Source organism: Mrakia frigida, assembly GCF_051309035.1.
Source record: "Mrakia frigida strain ATCC 22029 unplaced genomic scaffold BDY24scaffold_1, whole genome shotgun sequence".
In the NCBI taxonomy this organism is placed as follows: domain Eukaryota; kingdom Fungi; phylum Basidiomycota; class Tremellomycetes; order Cystofilobasidiales; family Mrakiaceae; genus Mrakia; species Mrakia frigida.
Window position 1 is genome coordinate 1,087,719 of NW_027481280.1, and position 17,834 is coordinate 1,105,552.

The following is a 17,834-nucleotide window of genomic DNA, read 5'->3' on the forward strand; positions in this document are numbered from 1 at the left end:
TCGCTTTCTAACTCGATAAATCAAAGCTTAGCTCAGAGTCCCCAAAAAAATGGCTGAAGGAAAAGCTTGCGCGAGGGGCTGCTAAAAAGTGGTTCGATCTTTCTTGAGTTCTGTTTGTTGCCTTTCCTCTCCAACTTCGACCTCGCCCTCCCCTCCCTCTCTCTTTCCCCTCCTCTTTCTCATCTCCATCCATGGCCAACGACAGTCCAAGAGAGAGTGATCCTCTCCTCGCCCCCAAGGCGAAGAAGGTTGCCAAAGCTGTTGAAGCGAAGAAGGACGGGGAGGAGGTGGCCTTCGTGCCCACTCCTGAAGCTCGTCTCAAGGACCTCGCAGCGGATACGCATTCACACTGGGAATTTGGAGGACCTTTCGGAGTGACGGCTATGATGCCTGGTTTCCCTGCTTTGATGTGTACGTTCTTCAGATCTTGGGAAGGCGAGAGAAGAAGGAAGAGAAGAAGGAAGGCAGGGCTCGAGCTCACCTCCTTCCTTCCCTTTTTGTTTTTCGTTTTCGATCCTCGTCGTCTCAGTCTACCTCTGGATCTGTCTTTGGTTCTATCAGGGACGATTCATCCTCCCCGACTCCGTCGATGATATCAAGCCCTTCTTAAATCGGATGGGAAACCACATCTGCGAGGTGAGGCAAGAAGGCAGAGCTGAACGAGCTCGAGCTCGAGCTGACCTCTTTTCCTGCTCTCGATCGTCTCGCCACCCTCAGGAAGCCTACCCTACTGCTTTCGCCTTCAAGATGTATCTCGGACTCATGCTCTTCCAACTCGTCCTCGCCTTCATCATGCCCGGGAAAACCCAAAAGGGTTCGTCCTCTTTTCGTCCTTCCCTCCGACTCGACGAAGCTCACCTTCTCCTTCTCCTTCTCTTCTTCTGCAGGTCTCCCCGTCCCCTCCCTCAACTACAAGACTCTCTCCTACCGATGCAACGCCCTCTCTTGTTTCTACGTCACTCTCCTCGCCTCCTCGACCCTTCACCTCACCGGTCTCTTCGACCTCACCCAGATCATCGACCACTTCGGAGAGCTCATGAGTGTTTCGATGATCGTGGGCTTCACTCTGAGCTTCTTGGTCTACTTTGGGGCGATCTTCTTTCACTGGGGTGGGAAGCCCATCAGGATGTCTGGATGGCCGGTTTACGACTTCTTCATGGGAGGTGAGTCTTTCTTTTCATGTCGTTTGACCCCTGCCTCGTCCGTCCGACGCGTCCTGACTTCCTCCCTTCTTTTCCTCCTCTCGCAGCTTCTCTCAACCCTCAGATCTTCAACGTCGATCTCAAGGCTCGTCTCCTCTTCCCTTTGGTCGACTTGAAGAGTAATCGCTGACCTCTCCCTCCCCTCTTTTCCACTCCCTGCTTCAGATGTGGCAAGAGGTTCGGATCCCTTGGGTCCTCCTCTTCCATATCGCCATTTCTGCTGCTCTCAAACAGTACCAGACTATCGGATACGTCACTCCCGTGAGTGTCCGTTTCGTCTCTCTCACTCCGAGCTCGTTCTGACCTCTTTTCGTGAAGAATCTCGCTTTCATGGTTCTCGCCACGGGTCTCTACATCAACGCCTGCGCAAAAGGAGAGGAGTGCATCCCTCAGACCATCGACATATTCTACGAGAAGGATGGCTTCATGCTCACCTTCTGGAACTTCGCTGGAGTGTGAGTTTTTTTCGGGTCGCGTCTCGTCTCCATTCCTCGAGCTTCGCTGACCTTTATGCTTTTCCCCCTCTTCTATCAGTCCTTTCACCTACTCCTATTCCATCATCTACCTCCACCGAACGGATGCTTCAGTCTACAAGCTCTCGTCGCCTGCCACGGTCGGAGTCTTCGGGTTCGTTCTTTCCTCTTCCTCTCGTCGTCGTCTCCTCTCCCCGCTAACGCAAGCTCACCCCTCTCTGCCTCCTCAGCCTCCTCCTTCTCTCGTACTACATCTTCGACACAGCGAACTCCCAAAAGTCGAACTTCAGAATGGTGCGTCCTCCTGCTTGCTTCTTTCGTTCGTAACAGTTTGCTGATTCGTTTTGTATGATATTTATTTTTCCTCGTTCAGGAGCTTCAAAACGAGTTCGTCCCTCGAGACGCCTTCCCTCAGCTTCCATGGCGACGAGTCAAGAACCCAAAGTACATCGAGACCAAGCATGGAAACAAGCTCTTGATCTCTGGGTGGTGGGGGTGAGTTCGACGCGTCTTCCCTCTCTTTTCTCTCTGGACGTCCGGCGCTGACCCATCTTCCATCGCTTCCATAGATACCTTCGAAAGCCCAACTACACTGCCGACTTCTTCCAGTCTCTCACCTGGTTCGTTTTTCGTCTCGCCTCTTGAACGATCGCTTCGTCGTTTTGCTCACCACCTTCGTCGTGCGTTCTTCTATCGTTTCAGGGGTCTCTGCACCGGCTGGTCGAGTCCGATCGCCTACTTCTACCCCGTGTGGTTCTTCATCGTTCTCGTTCAACGATGCTCGAGGGATTTCACAAAGTGCAGAGCGAAGTATGCAGAAGAGTGAGTTTGAGCTCGCCCCTTCACTCGAAATAGGAAAGGGAGAAGACAGTCGAAAGGATCTGACGAGCTCAGCGAACGAGGACGAGGTTTTGAGCCCGTCTCCCTTCCTTCATCGCTTGAACTCACCGTCTGCCTCTTTTCCACTCTCCCTTACAGCTGGGACCGGTACTGCAAAGGTGAGCTCTCCCCCATCTCACCGTCCGATCTTTTTCTCGAATCGAGCCGACCGTCTCTTCTTCGATCCCGTCTTCCTCAGCCGTTCCGTACAACTTCATCCCCGGAGTCTACTAGGCTTAATACCTTCTCCTCCTTGCATCTACCTCTCTCGTCATACATAAACCTCGTGCATATATATAGATCTGGACATGGGCATCTTCTCTTTCCTGAGTCGAGCGAAGTGGAAAGCAAGGAAGGAGAAAACGAAAGCGAAAAAGAAGAGCTCGTCTATGCTTCTGCCTCGAGCAGTCTCAAGTCCTTCTTCAACAGAGATCCGAGAGGCTTATTTGCTCCCCTATTATATGGCTCGTCGACAAGAAGCGAGACACCTGTCTAAAAGGCTGCTCCGCCCCGTTTGTGGGACATATTCTTGAGCTCTCCTTGCATGGCATCCAATTCTGGCTAGTATATTGGTTAGTATGCAAGCTTGTCATTAAGTTGGCAACAGCAGACGATTCGCTTGAGAGCAGGGTTCGATTCCCTGGCCGGAAGAAAACATTCTTTTTGCCTTTCTCGCCTTCGATGCAGTTTTCCTCGCCCTTGATTCGATAAAACCTCGACGAGCACTTCTTTTAAGTGAGAGAATTGGACGGGCGTGGGAGAAGGACAGCAAGGAGAGTCGTCGCTTCCTTTTCCGTTCGTTTTCGCTTTCGTTACATTCACCGTTTCAACCATGCAATCCAACCTAGCGACCTGAAATCTAAGACGAAGCGGCGACCTCCTCAGAGAAAGCGATCTTGAGCAGTTCCTTCTTGTTGACCTGGAGGGCGAGATGTCGAAACAAAGACGCGTCCAGTCAGATCGATTCCGGATTCCCACGAGCAGATCTCGGAGATGAGAACGTACCTTCCCCATTTGGTTCCTAGGAATCGCATCCTCGTAGATCTTGACGAACTGAGGAAGTTTCCAGGGAGCCAGCTGCGAAGGAAACGGAAGTCAGCGTTCCTCTCCTCAGCTTTGACCCAGTGTTCGCAAACTCCAAACTTACCTCATCTCTAAGCAAAGCCCTCAGCTCCTTAACCGACATTGTTCCCTTTCCTCCCTCTCCCTCCCAGTCCTTCGAGAGGACGATAGCGGCTCCTACGGCTTGTCCCCACGCGGCCGAAGGTACACCAACAACGGCGCAATCGAGGATGGGTCGGTTGGGAAGGGAGAGGAGGGAGAGTTCAAGAGATAGGGCGGAGATTTTCTCGCCGCCGGACTATGGGAGGAGAAACACGAAAAGAGCGGAGGAAGGTGGTCAGCTCGGAAGGAGAGGAGACGGGAGAAAGAAAGGGAGCAAGGAGAGAGCGAAAGCAAGAGAGAGATAGACGAACCTTGATGATATCTACAGAGTTCCTTCCAAGGATCTTGAAACCTCCTTGCTCGGGGGTCTCACGAAGAGCAATATCCCCGGTCTAGAAACAAAGGAAGACGTGAGCAAAGGTTTGAATGAACGAGAGGACTAAGAGAGACTGAAGCTGCTGCTGACCTTGAACCACCTGTCTCCCGTCTTCTCATCAACAACGAACTCTTTGGCAGTAGTAACCTCGTCGTCCCAGTAACCCCTGAAGATGTTGGTTCCCTTGACTTGAACCTCTCCGGGCGTGTCGAAGAGATCCGTCACGTCCTCGTTCGATTCGGAGAGGAGTCGGACTTGAACTCCTGGCATGGGGTACCCGACGTGACCCTAAAGAGGCACATAGGTGGTTTAGAACGAAGCGTTGGGTCAGTCTGGGCTCAGACTCGAGTGAAAGCGAGGTAGCAAGAAGCAGAGGGAAAGGAAGCGATTACATCGACCCGCGACGAGACGTCAAGACCGCAGGAGATGATCATGCCCGTTTCGGTCATTCCATATCTGAGCAGGATTAACCAAGGAAGATTGGGATATCAGCTATCACAACTCGACGCGACGAGTTCCAAAGCACCGTTCAAAACGAGAAACGCACCTCTCGAGCAAAACACCACCTCCGATCGCAGCCCATCGCTTCTTGATCTCAGCAGGAAGCGACGCACTCCCACTGACCATCAGCCTGAGCTTGCTGAGTGCATCCTTGGCCTCGTCTAGTTTCGAAGCGTCAAACGAAGCTTGAATGTCGAGGAGTCGAGAGTAGATCTGAAGACGAAGACGAGCGTCAGTTCGAGTTTCGGTATGGAGGGACGGAGAGAGGAAGATGGAAGAAGAATGAACAGTTGGTACAGCCATGAAGAGCGAGAGTGGAGGTTGGGTAGTGGAAAGGAATCGATCCCAGATCTACGGGAAGGAAGAGCAAGAGGTCAGCCGGCGAGAGGGAGAGAAAAGAGAGGACGAGCTAAAACTCACGTCCGGGGCTGAGAACTTGGGCATGAACTCGCAAGTCGCCCCATTGTAGAGAGCAGTGAGAAGAACGTTGACGACTCCGTGGATGTGGTGCATGGGAAGCTGGGGAAAAGAAGCGTCGAAGGTGAGCTCGACGCGTCGAGGTCCGGGAGACGCAATCGGAGACAACTCACAACGTGCAAGATCCTATCCTTCGAAGACCATTTCCAGACCTCCGACATCGAAGAAGCCTGGCTAGCGAGAGCAGCATGGGTCATAGGGACTCCTTTTGGGTGCCCAGTTGACCCGCTTGTGAAGAGCATGAAAGCGTTGCGGGAGAGGTCGAAGGGCTCGGTGCAGATGGTTGGGAGAGTAGAGGAGGCAGACGGAGGGAAGTTGAGAGGGATTGGGATGATGGTCTTGACTCTGATGAATGCACACACAAACAAAAAGGTCAGGACCTTGCAGAATAGAGAAGTAGCAAAGGAGAGAAAACAAACCCAGTTGAAGCGGCGAGCTCGTCTGAGTCTCGCAGACGATGATTCGATCGGCCTGAGATTTTCGGACGATATGCTCCATCTCGGGGAGAGGAAGGGTGTGCAAGATGGGGACGAAAAGACCTCCCGAAGCCTGTTTGGAGAAAAGACGGGAGGGAGTGATGAGCTCGACTCTTGTTTGGGAGGGTGCAAGAGATGACGAACCCAGCAAGCCCACTGAGCAACGACCCAGGAGTATCCGTTGGGAACGAGACCGATCACCCTGGCAGACTTAATGTCGCTGTTGAACAGAGAGAAGAATCGAAGAGTCAACGACTGAGCTCGTTTCGGATGCCCTCCGATGGAGAGAGGACGACCTCTTTCCCTCCCTTTCCCCTTCCTCCCACCAACGCTTCCACCTCCTGAGAACTCGAGGTAGACAGAAGAATCGACGCACCTTTCACCAGCTCCTACTTTGCCCATGAACGAGCTCACATCTCGCAATAGATCTCCGTAGGTGTGTTGCAGCCCGGTTCGTAGGTCAACAACGGCGAGCGGCTCTGGAGTTGTTTTAGCCGTCTCGAGAGCTCGTTCGAAGAAAGGAATTCGAGGAAGGGACATCTGAGGTAGAAGATAAGGTGTGTTGAGCTGAAGGAAAGAGTTGGGGGGAAGAGAGGCGGGTGGTGGTTTGCAAGAGAAGGAGGATGGGCGGGGACTCAGAGGGAGGCACCGGGGCTGAATTGGACTCCCTCCCTCTTTCACAGCTGGGTGTTGATCGATATCTTTCAATCTTTGAATGTGGGAGGGAAGATAATACTGAAAGGAAAGGTTTTCTCGGCCGTAAAGATCTGCTGTGGGCGGTTTACTCACTCTGAAAGTCGAGCTCATCTTTCTCCTCCTCCCTCCCTGACCTTCAACCGTCAGCATCTCTTCCTACGCCTTTATCGCCAGGACCCTTCCCCCCCCCCCTGCTCCCCTCGCAACTCATCTTCCTCTCACCTCCCCCCTCGTCTCCTCCGCATCCATCTCCGTAGGCACGAACGAGAATTATGCTGTGATGGCCGACTCGACGGTTTCCTCCTCCCCTGCGTCGACCTCAACTTCTGATGCTTCAGACAACTCAGGAACCATCACAACTATTCGATCTTCTCGGATTGTAGGAGCTGCCATAGTCATCGGATGTATCATCATCCTTCTCTGCTTCATCCTCATCCTCCTGAAGGCTCGTCCTCTCGCTCTTCAGCTCGACCTCTCCTTCCTTCTTCAGCTCGAGCTCACCTGTGTTTGGCCTCCTTCTTCTTCTTCTTCTTCTTCTTCTTCTTCTTCTTCTTCTTCTTCTTCCTCTTCTTCTTCTTCCAGATCGTCACCCTCATCCAACACCTCTCTCGCTCTCGTCGGAGAGCTCAACTTCAAAAGAACTCGAGAGAGGCAGGAGGGTACAACTTCCGGGATGCGAAGAGGAAGGGAGGGAAGAGAGGGATCGGAGGAGGGAACGCCATCGACGCCTGGGAATGGGAGGGAAGTGCTGTGAGTTGATCTTTCTCGTTCTGTGATATCGGGTGAACTGGCGTCTTAGAGCAGGAGAGGAGGGAGGAGAGGGTCGAGCGAGTGAAGACGAACGAGCTGAGCTGACTTCCTTCCTTCCTTTGGCTGGGTTCACTCGTGTACACAGAACTGAACGATTACGAGCTGCGACTTAATACGAACACATACCAGTGCCTTTGCTTGCCCGAGGTTCTGCCGGGGAAGGAATTTAAACGCGTCCGAGCTCACAACTTCCGCTTGTTCACCTCGAGATCTCCTGAACGAGCAAGTCCATGCAAGAAAGTCCAGCAGCCGTTCCCATGTCAAAGAGATGAGCTCAGGATAGATCTAGTTGTGTTCAGCTCATATGCATCCTCCAAAACGATGTCCCTTGACGACCCCTTCTCCTGATGACGAGTTCGAACTCGCTCTGGCTTTCCTCTCCTCTCCCTTCCCTCCCTCCTTTCTTCTGCCATCCCCCATCTCCGCTATACCTCTCGACTCCCCCCTTTCCCTCTCGTCCAACAGCCCCATCTCCTCAACCAGCTGGTCACACGAGAATAATCATGCAACCCTTAACCTCTCGCAGTAGCGCGACCCCTCCTTCAGATCTCAAAGACGCAACTCCTCCTCGTGCCTCTCGACCCAACATGTCTCGCTCCGTCAGCATCGCAGGACAACTCAAGGACGTCTGGGATGGATATACTGGTGGCGGAGAGTCTGGGGATAGACCGGATTGGATGGGCAGCTTTACGTTGCTTGGTGAGTGCGAGCTCTTTCGTTTGAGGGATTCGGGTTTCGAGGGAGAGGAACGGAGGAGCTCGCTACTGAGGAGGTAGATTGTAGAGTGGGTGACGACTTGAAGCTTGAGCTCTCTGCTGGCGAGACCTCAAAAAAACATCGAGCGGTTGAAGGTTGAGGAGGGAGGAACGGGAGGGAGGGAAGGGAGGATGGAGCACGTTCCGTTTCCAAAGCTCCTTCCTTCCTTGTGCAGCTATCTCACGCGCATACACCTGCTTCACGATGGACGAGAGCTTCAGTAGCATCCTAAAGAGCTCGTATCCTTATCGTCTTCCAGGTCAGAGGGAGGATGCCTGCCACAAGAACGTGTCGAGTCGATGTGAGCTCGAGAGTTGACATGCGCTTCCGTCTTTCCTCTTCAGATGTCCTTGAAAGTGAGTTTGGAGCTCTCGTCTGGCTCGTTTCCACTCCCTTAGATAGGCTCTTCAGTAGAACTGATCGTTTCCGTTTCCAGCCTTCTTCGACTCGCGAATCGATCTCATGGAACGACGCTTCAAGGTCCACTCGGAACGCATCAAGCTCAGAGCTGGCGAGGTTCTATCCAAATCCTCGGCGAACATCAGGTCAGTCTACTGGACGCCTCCTACTTGTTATCGAAATTGCAGCTGATAGTTTCTGCCTCGCTTCTTCGAACTGCAGAGCTCTCGCACCCAAATCACCTCGCATTTGGGCCTCGGACAGAGACAGACCTGAGTTCGTCACGACTACGTCTCTGGACGTCGCCGACGATGGTCTTGGAGCGTCAGGGGAGAGGGACTCGTCCGAGGGTCCCAAAGGAAACAAAGAGAGGCGAGTGATTGCTGAGAAAGAGCTGAAGAGGTTCAAGACGAAGGTGCGTTCTCCTTTCCCTTCCCTTTCCTCTTGTAGAGGCAGATTGAGCTCGTTCGGTTTGGTCTCGAGCTCATTGAACTGATGCGATACCTTTTTTGGGTCTATTTGGCAGGTCTCGTCTCGATTGACAACCCTCTCCGCGTCCTGGGAGTCAGCTCGAACGCTTCGAACTCGAGACACCATTTCGTTCTTCCTCGGTGTCGAGCTCGTTCTCACGAGTGCTCTGATGTTTGGACTGTGTCCTGAGTGGATTCCTATCTGGTAGTGAGTACATCGTTCCTTCCGTTCACAGCCGTTTTAGGTCAAGAAGGACGAGAAGTCTGACTCCTTGCTGTTTCGCCTCGTCTCAGCACCGTCCAATCTGCCTTCTACCTTCCTACTCGAATCTGGACCTACAAGAAGAAGAGTTGGCACTACTTCCTTTGGGATATGTGCTACTGTGAGTCTCGGTTTATCTCGTCTCGAGCCGCTCTAAGCCAAGAAACGAGACGCGAAGCTGAACGTCTCCTTCTTTCTTCCGTGCACACAGACGTGAACCTTCTCGATCTCATCTGGATGTGGTTCTTCCCGAAGAACACCGTCTTCTTCACTGCCTGCTATCTTCTTACCATGGGTGAGTCGCGTTGACCTTCAAATTTCCGAGGTTGAGGACAGCTGACCTTGACGCGTCTTTTCGACCTTTCCTCTTTTCTTCAGGTCCCCTCGCCTCCGCTATCATCACCTGGAGGAACAGTCTCGTCTTCCACTCTCTCGACAAGGTTACCTCGCTTTTCATCCACATCTGTTCGTCCTTTCGTCTTCGACCGGCTCACTTCTCGTCGTGGGCTCACCTTTCCTCCATTTCCTTCGATCGTACAGACCCTCCCTTCACCTTCACCGTCATCTTGCACTACTACCCTGGTCGAGAACAACGATGGCCAGCTATCAACCGAATGAACGAGATCAACTGGTTCCAGAGCATCATGTTGGGAGTCGGGTTCTGTGAGTCGTCTTTTTTGCCCTCCTGCTCGTCGATCGAGCTGACCGGGTTCTACTTCGACTTTCCTTCTTTCCAGACGTCGTCTGGCAGGCGATGTACTGGCGATTCGTCGTCGTCGGAAGACGCGAAAAGATCGCTGCAGGCATCAGGCCGACCTCCTTCCAGCAGTGCGTTCTGTTCTCTCTGTCTCCCCCCCTCATCGAAACGACGCTGATACTCCGCCTTCCTTCTCTTGATACAGTCTCCTTCACGACAAGCACAACGTCATTGGGAAATGGATGCGAGCTGTCAAGCCCGAGAAACGAGAAGCTCTCTTCATGTTCTGGCAACTCGGTGAGCTCTCCCTCTTCTTCCTCCATCGGCGACCTCGATACTCGTTCCCTTCTTTCATACCACGAGCCTCTTTAGCTGATCCAAATCTCTCCACCATTTCACTCTCTTTCCTCTCTTTCAGTCTACACCATCGTCTGCTTCCTCCCCGCCATCTTCGTCCTTCGTTACTCCTCCTTCTGGTCCGGAGCCTTCCTCCTCCTCGTCTTCTCCGTCTCCGCCTGGAACGGTGGATCCTACTACGTCCAAGTCTGGGGACGAAAGTTCGAACGAGAACTCGAGGCTCTTCGAAAAGAAATGGCCGTCTTCGCCAACACTCCCACGACCAATTCTTCACCCTCGCCCGTCATCCCTACCACTTCCTCCCCGACTCAGCAAAACCGCACCCTTTCGACTCCTCACTCTCCACTACTCGAGATGGCTACCGGTCCGTCGATCGATGGGCTGGCAGGGAGTCCTTTGGTGTTGGGCGCGTCGAGGACGAGCGACGGAGGAGACGAGGAGTTGGAAGGGTTCTCGTTGGATGTGGATGCGAGAAGTGGGGAAGGGGACGAAGGGCTGGTGATGAGGAAGAAGAGGGCTTCTGCTGTCGAGACGAAGGTGTTGAAGGTGCCGGAGCAGGACTCGATGGAGGAGATCGGAGGAGCGTTGGACGGGAAGGTGATTGACCTCGAGGTTGAGCAGGGGAAGGAGAAGACGGAATAGTTTCGGGTGCTCTTGCTGCTTCTTTCGGTGGTCTAGTTCTCTTACTGTGCTTTGCCGGTTCTGGCTTTTGATGCATCGGGACTTTTTTACGACGACGGCGACGCGACGAGAGGGGATCGAGATTTCGGCGCGAGAGCTTGAGCAGACTCGCTCGTGCTCTGAAACTTTTCAGAGTTCCTCCCAACACGCTCGTTTTCTGAGCCAGCTTCTCCGCCGACTCTCAACTCAAGTTCACAAGTGAAAACTTCTCCCAAATCGACCTCAAGGCGACCACTGCGCACCCAAACGAATTCCTTCGTGCCTCCTTTCCCCTTCCCCCAACCCTCTCCCTCCCTTTCCTCTCTTTTCCTCCTTCTCAAATCCAGCCCGCTCCGTAGCCTCCCGCACAGGTTTACATCTCGCTTCCTCCAACTCAAACAGCAGAGGAACCAGCCTACAAGCAGAGCTTCCCTCCCTTCGACTCTTCCCCCCAGCTCTCAAGCTCACGATGGACGCCCTTCTCGCCTCGGCCACCACTCCTCTAGCATCCTCCTCCAAGCGATCCTCTTCCTACTCCAACACGAACAAAAGGAAAGCTGGTGGAGGAGGGAAAGGAAAGGGGAAGAGTGAAGACGGAGGGGACAAGCAGGAGAAGGTCGATTCGGTCGTGCACTCCATTGGAGCTTCCGTGAGTCTTGGATCACTACTTCTTGGACTGTAGGATGGAGCTCAAGCTCTTAATATGGAGGTAGAGCTTGGTCGGTGGCTATGGAGCTAGAAGGAGGGCAGAGGCGAGGACGAAGGAGGGAAGGAAGGAAGTCGAGCTCAACCGACTTTTGAGCTCGCTTCCTTAGAGCTCGTTCTTCGTCCTTTTCTCGTGATCCTCGAGGTTTCCCGGGCTCAGGATAGATAAACGTGTATCCAAAGCTCATCACTGACATCTATCGCTTCTTTGCTCCTCCTTCCCTCCAGACCCGAGCTCCTAAATCCCACCACACCCAGGACGATTTCCGACCCCCAAACATGTCCCACGTCAAGGATCTCAAGCTTCGTTCGAAACTCAGTGCTGTAGCTCTCGCTGACAAGCGTGCAGAGAAGGCTAAGCTTGATTCGGAACTGGTGCGTCTCTCTTCTTTTCTCTCTTTCTCGCACTTCCTCCTCCCAGTCTGGAGCTCGAGCTGACTTTTCCGACTTGACGTTCACTTCTCGCTCGTCCAGCTTCTCCCCTCGCTACCTGGACTCATGCAAGCTACATCGGCTCTGGAAAGGACGTACAAGGTCACTCAGTCGGAGATTCAGGACGCTGCTGGGTTGGCGACGGCTTCGAAGGGGTTCGATTTGAAGTTGGACGGCGGAGGAGTTGTTGCTCGATGGAGTAAGGAGGGAAGGTGAGTTTCGAGTCTTTGATGTGGTACCATCTGAGGTGAGGTGTAGAGGTAAGGAGATATGGAGCTGATCTTTGTTGTTGATTCGTTTTTGATGATTCGAAGGCATCTGGCGATGGCGACGCGTCAAGGTCACATCTCGACCATGAACTTCCAGTCCTCGAAGCTTCAGTCCGAGATCTTTGTGAACGAGACCGTTCGAGATATCACGTACGTCTGCACGACCTTGACCCGCTGTTTCGTCGCGTCTCATGGAGCGAAAGCTCACTCGATCCTGCTTTCGTCTCTTCCCGCCCTCCAGCTTCCTTCACACCACCGCCTTCCATGCCGTCGCGCAGAAGAAGTACATCTTCATTTACGATCAGGATGGAACAGAGCTGCAGTACGTATGATACCTTCCCCGCTGATGTCCTGGAATAGGTCGCTGATCTCTCGCTCGATCCGTTTCGCAGCAAACTCAAGGATCACGTCGAGCCCACCGCTCTCGGTTTCCTCCCCTACCACTACCTCCTCGTCTCCACCTCTCAATCCGGTTACCTCAAGTACCAAGACACCTCGACTGGTCAGCTCATCAAGGAGCAGCGAACGAGGCTCGGAGGATGCAACGTCCTCGAAGTCAATGGACAGAGTGGAATCGTTCATCTCGGTCACCAGAACGGTTCGTCTCTCTCTCTTCTTTCCTCCTCCTTAGCTCTCCAGACCCTCAAATACTTACCCTCTCGCACCTCTCGTCATTTCTTCCCTCAGGTACCATGACTCTCTGGTCTCCCAACCTCGCAACCCCTCACGTCCGACTCCTCGCTCACCTCGGACCCATCACCTCCATCTCCATCGACCCCTCCTCCTCCTCCCTCGGTCGCCACCTCTGCACAACCGGTCTTGACGGTGCCGTCAAAATCTGGGACTCTCGAAACTACTCGAAACCCCTCTCTCAATGGACCTCCCGTCGAGAGATCGCTTCCACCGCCTTCTCCCAACGAGGTCTCCTCGCCGTCGGAGCGGGATCCACCGTCCAGATCTACGACGGAGTCACTCGAGGTGGAAACAAGGGTGCTGGACCTTTCGGACCCAGTCCTTACTTGACCAACTTGCTGCCGGGGAAGCAGATCAAGGACGTCAAGTTCTGTCCTTTCGAGGATGTGCTGGGAGTCGGTCATTCGGAAGGGTTCACGACGTTGTTGGTTCCTGGGAGTGGAGAGCCCAACTTCGACAGTGGGGAGGGAGACATGTTCGAGAGTGCAAAGAGGAGGAGGGAGAGGGAGGTCAGGGAGGTCATGGAGAAGGTGCGTCTCAACTAAAACTCTTTCCGAACGACGCGTCTCAGGATCTGACTTCTCTTTTCGCCGTTTTTCCTTTCGCAGATCCAACCCGACCTCATCACCATGGACCCTACTTCGATCGGAGGACTCGCTCCAGGTCGTCGAGTCTCCAACCACGTCGTTCCAGGAACCAAAGCCACTCCCTTCTCCAAACTCCCTCGAATCGAACGTCTTCGAGCCAACGACGCTCTCGAGGACCCTCCCGAGGAAGACGATGGAATGGACGACAAGGACGAGGACGAGTCGAAGGCTACTACGCCTGAGGAGAAGGAGAAGATGAGAATGAGGGGACGAGGAAAGACGTTGAAGAGGTTCTTGAGGAAGAAGAAGAAGAACGTTATCGATCCCGCTACAGTGAGTCGCTCTTCTTTCTCTTGCTTCTCAAACGCAGAAAACGCTCGAACTGATCCCTTTTGTTTCTGCTCTTCTTCAGGTCGCCATCAAGGAGAAGCTGAAGGCCGAGAGGGAGAAGAAGGAGCGAGCTAGGAACCCAAAGGCCGGAGACGACGAGACCGGTGCTCTTTCTAGGTTTGGACGAAGGCACGAGTAGTTCTCTTCATCTCGCACCTTCTCTCTTTAGCATTATCTTTACGATCTATCCATCTTCTCGATCTGTTCACGCAATCCAAGGAAAAGAAGGCCAACGACGCGTTTCGTTTGAAACCGTTTCGCTTTCCGAAGAGCCCAGATTCGTGGTCAAGAGACCCGAAACTTAGTAAAACATACATTAGACTTACTAGAAAGAAAACCAGCGCACGTTACGAGAGAAAGAAATAAAGAAGGAGACTCAAGGGGCCAAAATGAAACGAGAGAAAAACGAGAGACGAGAACGAGGCAAAAGCAGACAAAGAAAGAAACAGATGCTATAGCGATAGAGAGATAGATTGAGTGGGTAGGAGAAGTTCGTGCAAGCGAAGGTTACGAAAAGTCAAACGAACGAGAGAGAGAGAATCGAAGAAGAGTAGCGACGCGTCCGATCACTGCCCGTTCCCTCCCCTCCCTTGCCCGTTCATCAACAAGCTCATCAAGTCATGCGGCGGCAGCCCTCCTCCTCCTCCACCTCCTCCCTGTCCTCCTCCTCCTCCGTACCCGTACTGCTGCTGGAGTTGAAGCTGCTGCTGTTGGAGAAGGAGCTGCTGCTGCTGACCCTGCTGAGGTCCTCCGTACCCTCCTCCGTAGGTCCCTTCGTAGACTCTGCCTCCTCCTCCCTGTTGTTGAGCGGAGGGGTAGCCTCCTCGTCCATGCTGACCCTGAGGAGGAGGGAGACCGAGCTGCTGCTGCTGCATCATCCCTCGAAGCATGTCCATCGAGGCTTGACCTCCTCCGTTTCCGTTTCCTCCTCCGTTCCACTGCTGCTGCTGCTGCTGCTGAAGTTGCTGACCCATCCTTGGACCGGGAGAGGACGACGGGGGAGGAGGAGCTCCACCTCGATGCTGATGCTGAGCCTCGATGATCTGCTGGAGGCGTTGAGCTTGCTCGTACGGATCCATCGAGGGCTTCTGCTGCTGCTGCTGCTGTTGAGGCGAGGGTTGACGTTGCTCTTGCTGCTGAGGAGGAGGCGAGAGGTACGATCTCGGTGGTGGGAGACCTCCCTGTTGCTGCTGCTGGAGATGAGGAGGAGGAGGGGAGAGGGCTCCTCCGAGGTTCAGGTGAGGGTGAGGAGCATAGGGCGAGGCAGGGGACAGCGGGTGTTGTTGCTGAGGGAGGTAGGAGGGAGAGCCACTGTACTGGGAAGACTGCTGCTGGAAGGGCTGTTGCTGGGAGGGAGGAGGGAGAGGGGAGGGAGGGAGAAGCTGAGGAGGAGCTGGGGAGGAACGGAGTTGGTGCTGCTGCTGCTGGTCGGCTCGGAAGCTTGGAGGAGGAGGAGCGAGAGACTGAGCGGTCGAAGGTGGGGGCTGGGGAGACGAGAGAGCCGAGTGGGAGGTGTTGTTGGTGAAGGAAGGGTGTTGGAGAGAAGGAGAAGCTCGGGGAGATGCGTCGGTGGGCTGAGCGAAAGAAAAAAAGGACAACGAAGAGGGTCAGCGAGGCGTCGAAAAAGAACCGAGCGAAGAGAAAACGAAACGAACCTTCGAACTCTGCAGCATAGCAAGCAGCTTGCTCATCTGGTTATCCCCTCCTGGACCTCCAGCAGCACCTCCAGCCATCCCTCCGAGCAAGGCTCCCAACCCTCCTCCATCTCCTCCTCCGGACGAGGGCGCACTCATCGTCGGCGAAGCAGCAGCCTCGGCCTTCGGTTTCCCATCTACGAAGAACTTCGCAAACCTCGAACCTCCTCTCCTTCCACCCGTCGCTTCACTCTCCGCCGCCGCCGGTTGGGGAGGAGCAGACGCCTGAGGAAGCAGCACGCTTTGAATCGACGTCGACGACGCTGTCGACTTGGGAAGATCCGGTCGAGGAAGCGCTGGTGGGACGGCAGGACTGGTAGCGGTGGTAGCGTGGAAGGGGATCTCGAAACCTCCGATGGAGAGCGACGTAGGGAGAGCCGAGGAGGGCGCTGGTGAAGACGACGACGCGGCCGGCGCGACGACGGATTCCTTCTTCTCCTCTGGTCTCCTTCCTGACGAACGAAGATCCCTCTCCTTCATCTCTCTCTTGAACCTCTGGATCTCATCCTCCTTCTCTTCTCCTCCCGTGAAGGCCGTCTTGGACGTAGCGGGTGTCAACTCCTCGGCCATCCAGGAAGGGACGGAGCCTTCGTCGTCGTCTCGATCTCGACGATGGTGGTGGTTGTTGTCGTTCCTTCGTCCGTCCTGGTGGTGGTGGTGATCGTCTCGTTCTCGGTTGTTGTTGGATCGAGAGGGACTGTCGGTGGTGGGAGCGGGGTTCCAAGCTGGTCGACCTGGGACACGAGAGGGAGCAGCGTGAGAGGTGGTTGGCGTCGAGGGACCTCCGTTGAGGGTAGATGTGGGAATGGAGGAAGAAGAGGAGGAGGTGGTTGCTGGTAGAGGTCGAGAAGGCAGTTGAGAGGCACCTGGACAGCGATGAAGAACGAGGGAAGAGGTCAGCACGAGCTCGAAACTTCGGATACAGAAGAAGAGGCGACGAGACGGGTCGAAAACTCACCTCGTCTCCAATCCTCACTCCTCTCAGCTTTCCTCTCAGCTCGTTCCTTGTCCAACCTCTCAGTCCTCTCCGTCCTACCCTCGATCTCCCCATCCTTCCTCGTCCCACTCTTCTCCGTCCTCCTCTCTCCTCCTCCAACATCTCGTTCCCTCTCCCTCTCGGCCCTTCCTCCTCTCACGACCCCATCCAGCCCGCTCCCCGTCCTCCTCCCGTTCTCCCTCTCTCCAGTACGACTGCTAGTTCCGTTCGCATCCGAGGAAGAGGCCGTCTTCGAGATTCGGTCGTACGTGTCGGCGAGCTGATGAGGCGATGAAAAGGAAAGGAGAGAAAGAGGGTGAGCTCGAGTGAGCTTTCGGTCTCGTTCGTTCGGAGGGCAGATTCCGAGGAATGACCACGTACCTTCTTCAATCCAACAGTCTCTCCATCATCTCCGTTCCTTCCAGCTCGATGGGTGAAGTTTCCCATCCTCATCGCTCCAGGTCCAGAAGCCGAAGATCCAAACGGATTCTTGAAGTCTGAAGACGCTCCTCCTCGTTCCCGATCTGCTCCTCCTTCCCGAGCGTGAGGAGCTCGTTCCCGAGCAAACGTTCCATTGGGAGACGTGGCTCGTCGATTGTTGCTGTTGTCGAAGAAAAACCGAAACGAGAAGCGAGGGAAGAGAACGAGAGGAAGGAAGAAGGTCAGACGAGCAGGTTTCGAGGTGCGAGCTTGATTTTTGAGAGAGCAGAAGGGACGTACGTTCTAGCTCTTCCTGAGGATTCTGGGTTGGTCGAGTAGGAGTTAGAGGAGGAGGATATGGAAGCGTTGGGTGGGCGAGGAGATCGTTTGGAAGCTAAAGGAGAGACCGCTTGAGGAGGGGTGTCACTGGGAAGGGGAGAAAGAGGGGAGGTGGGAGCGAGCGAGAGCGAGGAAAGAGGGGAAAGCGTCAGCTTTTCTGCAGTTTTTCGATGGAGAAGAGATAGAACGAGCTGGGATGGGTAGTCTGGAGCACAGCGAGAAGCGGGAATGGGAGGAGATGGATGAAGGAGTGAGAGGACAGAAGGAGGGGAGCTGGCGACGGAGGAGGAGAGAGATGAAGACTTGAACGGAGCTGAGCCCACGCCGTCCTTCGTCGGACCTAGAGGCGACGAGGAAGCACAAGCTCGAGGAGCATATATCCATGTCTTGAGATTAGATGGACGAGCGAGCAAAAGCAAAGGACTCATGGAGGGAGAGATGAAGCTCGAGCCAGTCCTTCCTTGCCCTCGCTCCTCCCTCTCCCTCTCCGTTTGAGCTCCTTCTTCTTCCATCCTCCCAGCCAGATCTGCTCTCCACCACCCAAGTATACAATCCCAGCTCTCCTCCGTAATCCCCTTTAAGCGAGCTCCAAAAAAGAAGAGGTTGAACTCACCCGAACCAGGCTTTGAAGTTTGGCATGCCTTCAGGGACGGCGACTCCTTTGCTCCTGCACA

At 54.3% G+C, this 17,834-nt stretch overlaps 7 protein-coding genes and 1 non-coding gene across 8 annotated transcripts; 6 read left to right on the forward strand and 2 right to left on the reverse strand.

Annotated features, from left to right (window-relative positions):
- Nucleotides 1–128: 128 nt before the first annotated feature.
- Nucleotides 129–2,606, forward strand: BDY24DRAFT_11140 (ERG4/ERG24 ergosterol biosynthesis protein). Its single transcript, XM_076635855.1, has 11 exons — nucleotides 129–411; nucleotides 530–814; nucleotides 888–1,163; nucleotides 1,250–1,287; nucleotides 1,368–1,463; nucleotides 1,521–1,657; nucleotides 1,737–1,829; nucleotides 1,906–1,969; nucleotides 2,049–2,170; nucleotides 2,245–2,295; nucleotides 2,378–2,606. The coding sequence occupies exons 1-11, from the start codon at nucleotides 192–194 to the stop codon at nucleotides 2,499–2,501; spliced, it is 1,506 nt and encodes a 501-aa protein (XP_076501317.1). The 5' UTR covers nucleotides 129–191; the 3' UTR covers nucleotides 2,502–2,606.
- Nucleotides 2,607–3,109: 503 nt separating this feature from the next.
- Nucleotides 3,110–3,205, forward strand: BDY24DRAFT_t1. The gene has a single exon. It is a non-coding gene; the product is annotated as a tRNA-Asp (tRNA).
- A 208-nt stretch (nucleotides 3,206–3,413) lies between these two features.
- On the reverse strand, nucleotides 3,414–6,088 carry BDY24DRAFT_411257 (acyl-CoA synthetase; the record flags this gene model as incomplete). The annotated part of the gene is made up of 13 exons (XM_076642904.1): nucleotides 3,414–3,473; nucleotides 3,560–3,631; nucleotides 3,702–3,914; nucleotides 4,030–4,110; nucleotides 4,185–4,382; nucleotides 4,487–4,550; nucleotides 4,642–4,808; nucleotides 4,884–4,946; nucleotides 5,016–5,114; nucleotides 5,186–5,417; nucleotides 5,488–5,621; nucleotides 5,693–5,768; nucleotides 5,925–6,088. 13 exons carry the CDS (start codon nucleotides 6,086–6,088, stop codon nucleotides 3,414–3,416), a joined length of 1,623 nt encoding a protein of 540 aa, XP_076501318.1.
- Nucleotides 6,089–6,321: 233 nt separating this feature from the next.
- Nucleotides 6,322–7,284, forward strand: BDY24DRAFT_11190 (uncharacterized protein). The gene is made up of 2 exons (XM_076635860.1): nucleotides 6,322–6,994; nucleotides 7,140–7,284. The coding sequence occupies exons 1-2, from the start codon at nucleotides 6,525–6,527 to the stop codon at nucleotides 7,165–7,167; spliced, it is 498 nt and encodes a 165-aa protein (XP_076501319.1). The 5' UTR covers nucleotides 6,322–6,524; the 3' UTR covers nucleotides 7,168–7,284.
- BDY24DRAFT_11211 (uncharacterized protein) lies at nucleotides 7,274–8,051 on the forward strand. Its single transcript, XM_076635864.1, has one exon. The coding sequence runs from the start codon at nucleotides 7,402–7,404 to the stop codon at nucleotides 7,828–7,830; it is 429 nt and encodes a 142-aa protein (XP_076501320.1). The 5' UTR covers nucleotides 7,274–7,401; the 3' UTR covers nucleotides 7,831–8,051.
- On the forward strand, nucleotides 7,957–10,766 carry GPC1 (glycerophosphocholine acyltransferase). Its single transcript, XM_076635857.1, has 11 exons — nucleotides 7,957–8,166; nucleotides 8,247–8,355; nucleotides 8,432–8,624; nucleotides 8,736–8,887; nucleotides 8,974–9,062; nucleotides 9,153–9,236; nucleotides 9,320–9,406; nucleotides 9,482–9,604; nucleotides 9,679–9,769; nucleotides 9,844–9,935; nucleotides 10,057–10,766. The coding sequence occupies exons 1-11, from the start codon at nucleotides 8,082–8,084 to the stop codon at nucleotides 10,635–10,637; spliced, it is 1,686 nt and encodes a 561-aa protein (XP_076501321.1). The 5' UTR covers nucleotides 7,957–8,081; the 3' UTR covers nucleotides 10,638–10,766.
- A 116-nt stretch (nucleotides 10,767–10,882) lies between these two features.
- On the forward strand, nucleotides 10,883–13,935 carry UTP7 (Utp7p). Its single transcript, XM_076638396.1, has 9 exons — nucleotides 10,883–11,304; nucleotides 11,589–11,735; nucleotides 11,835–12,004; nucleotides 12,107–12,211; nucleotides 12,303–12,383; nucleotides 12,454–12,659; nucleotides 12,749–13,284; nucleotides 13,363–13,674; nucleotides 13,754–13,935. The coding sequence occupies exons 1-9, from the start codon at nucleotides 11,125–11,127 to the stop codon at nucleotides 13,868–13,870; spliced, it is 1,854 nt and encodes a 617-aa protein (XP_076501322.1). The 5' UTR covers nucleotides 10,883–11,124; the 3' UTR covers nucleotides 13,871–13,935.
- A 68-nt stretch (nucleotides 13,936–14,003) lies between these two features.
- On the reverse strand, nucleotides 14,004–17,764 carry BDY24DRAFT_374253 (uncharacterized protein). The gene is made up of 5 exons (XM_076638397.1): nucleotides 17,122–17,764; nucleotides 16,783–17,002; nucleotides 16,384–16,681; nucleotides 15,387–16,291; nucleotides 14,004–15,305 (listed from the first exon to the last, which is right to left on the reverse strand). Exons 1-5 carry the CDS (start codon nucleotides 17,670–17,672, stop codon nucleotides 14,298–14,300), a joined length of 2,982 nt encoding a protein of 993 aa, XP_076501323.1. The 5' UTR covers nucleotides 17,673–17,764; the 3' UTR covers nucleotides 14,004–14,297.
- Nucleotides 17,765–17,834: the final 70 nt, after the last annotated feature.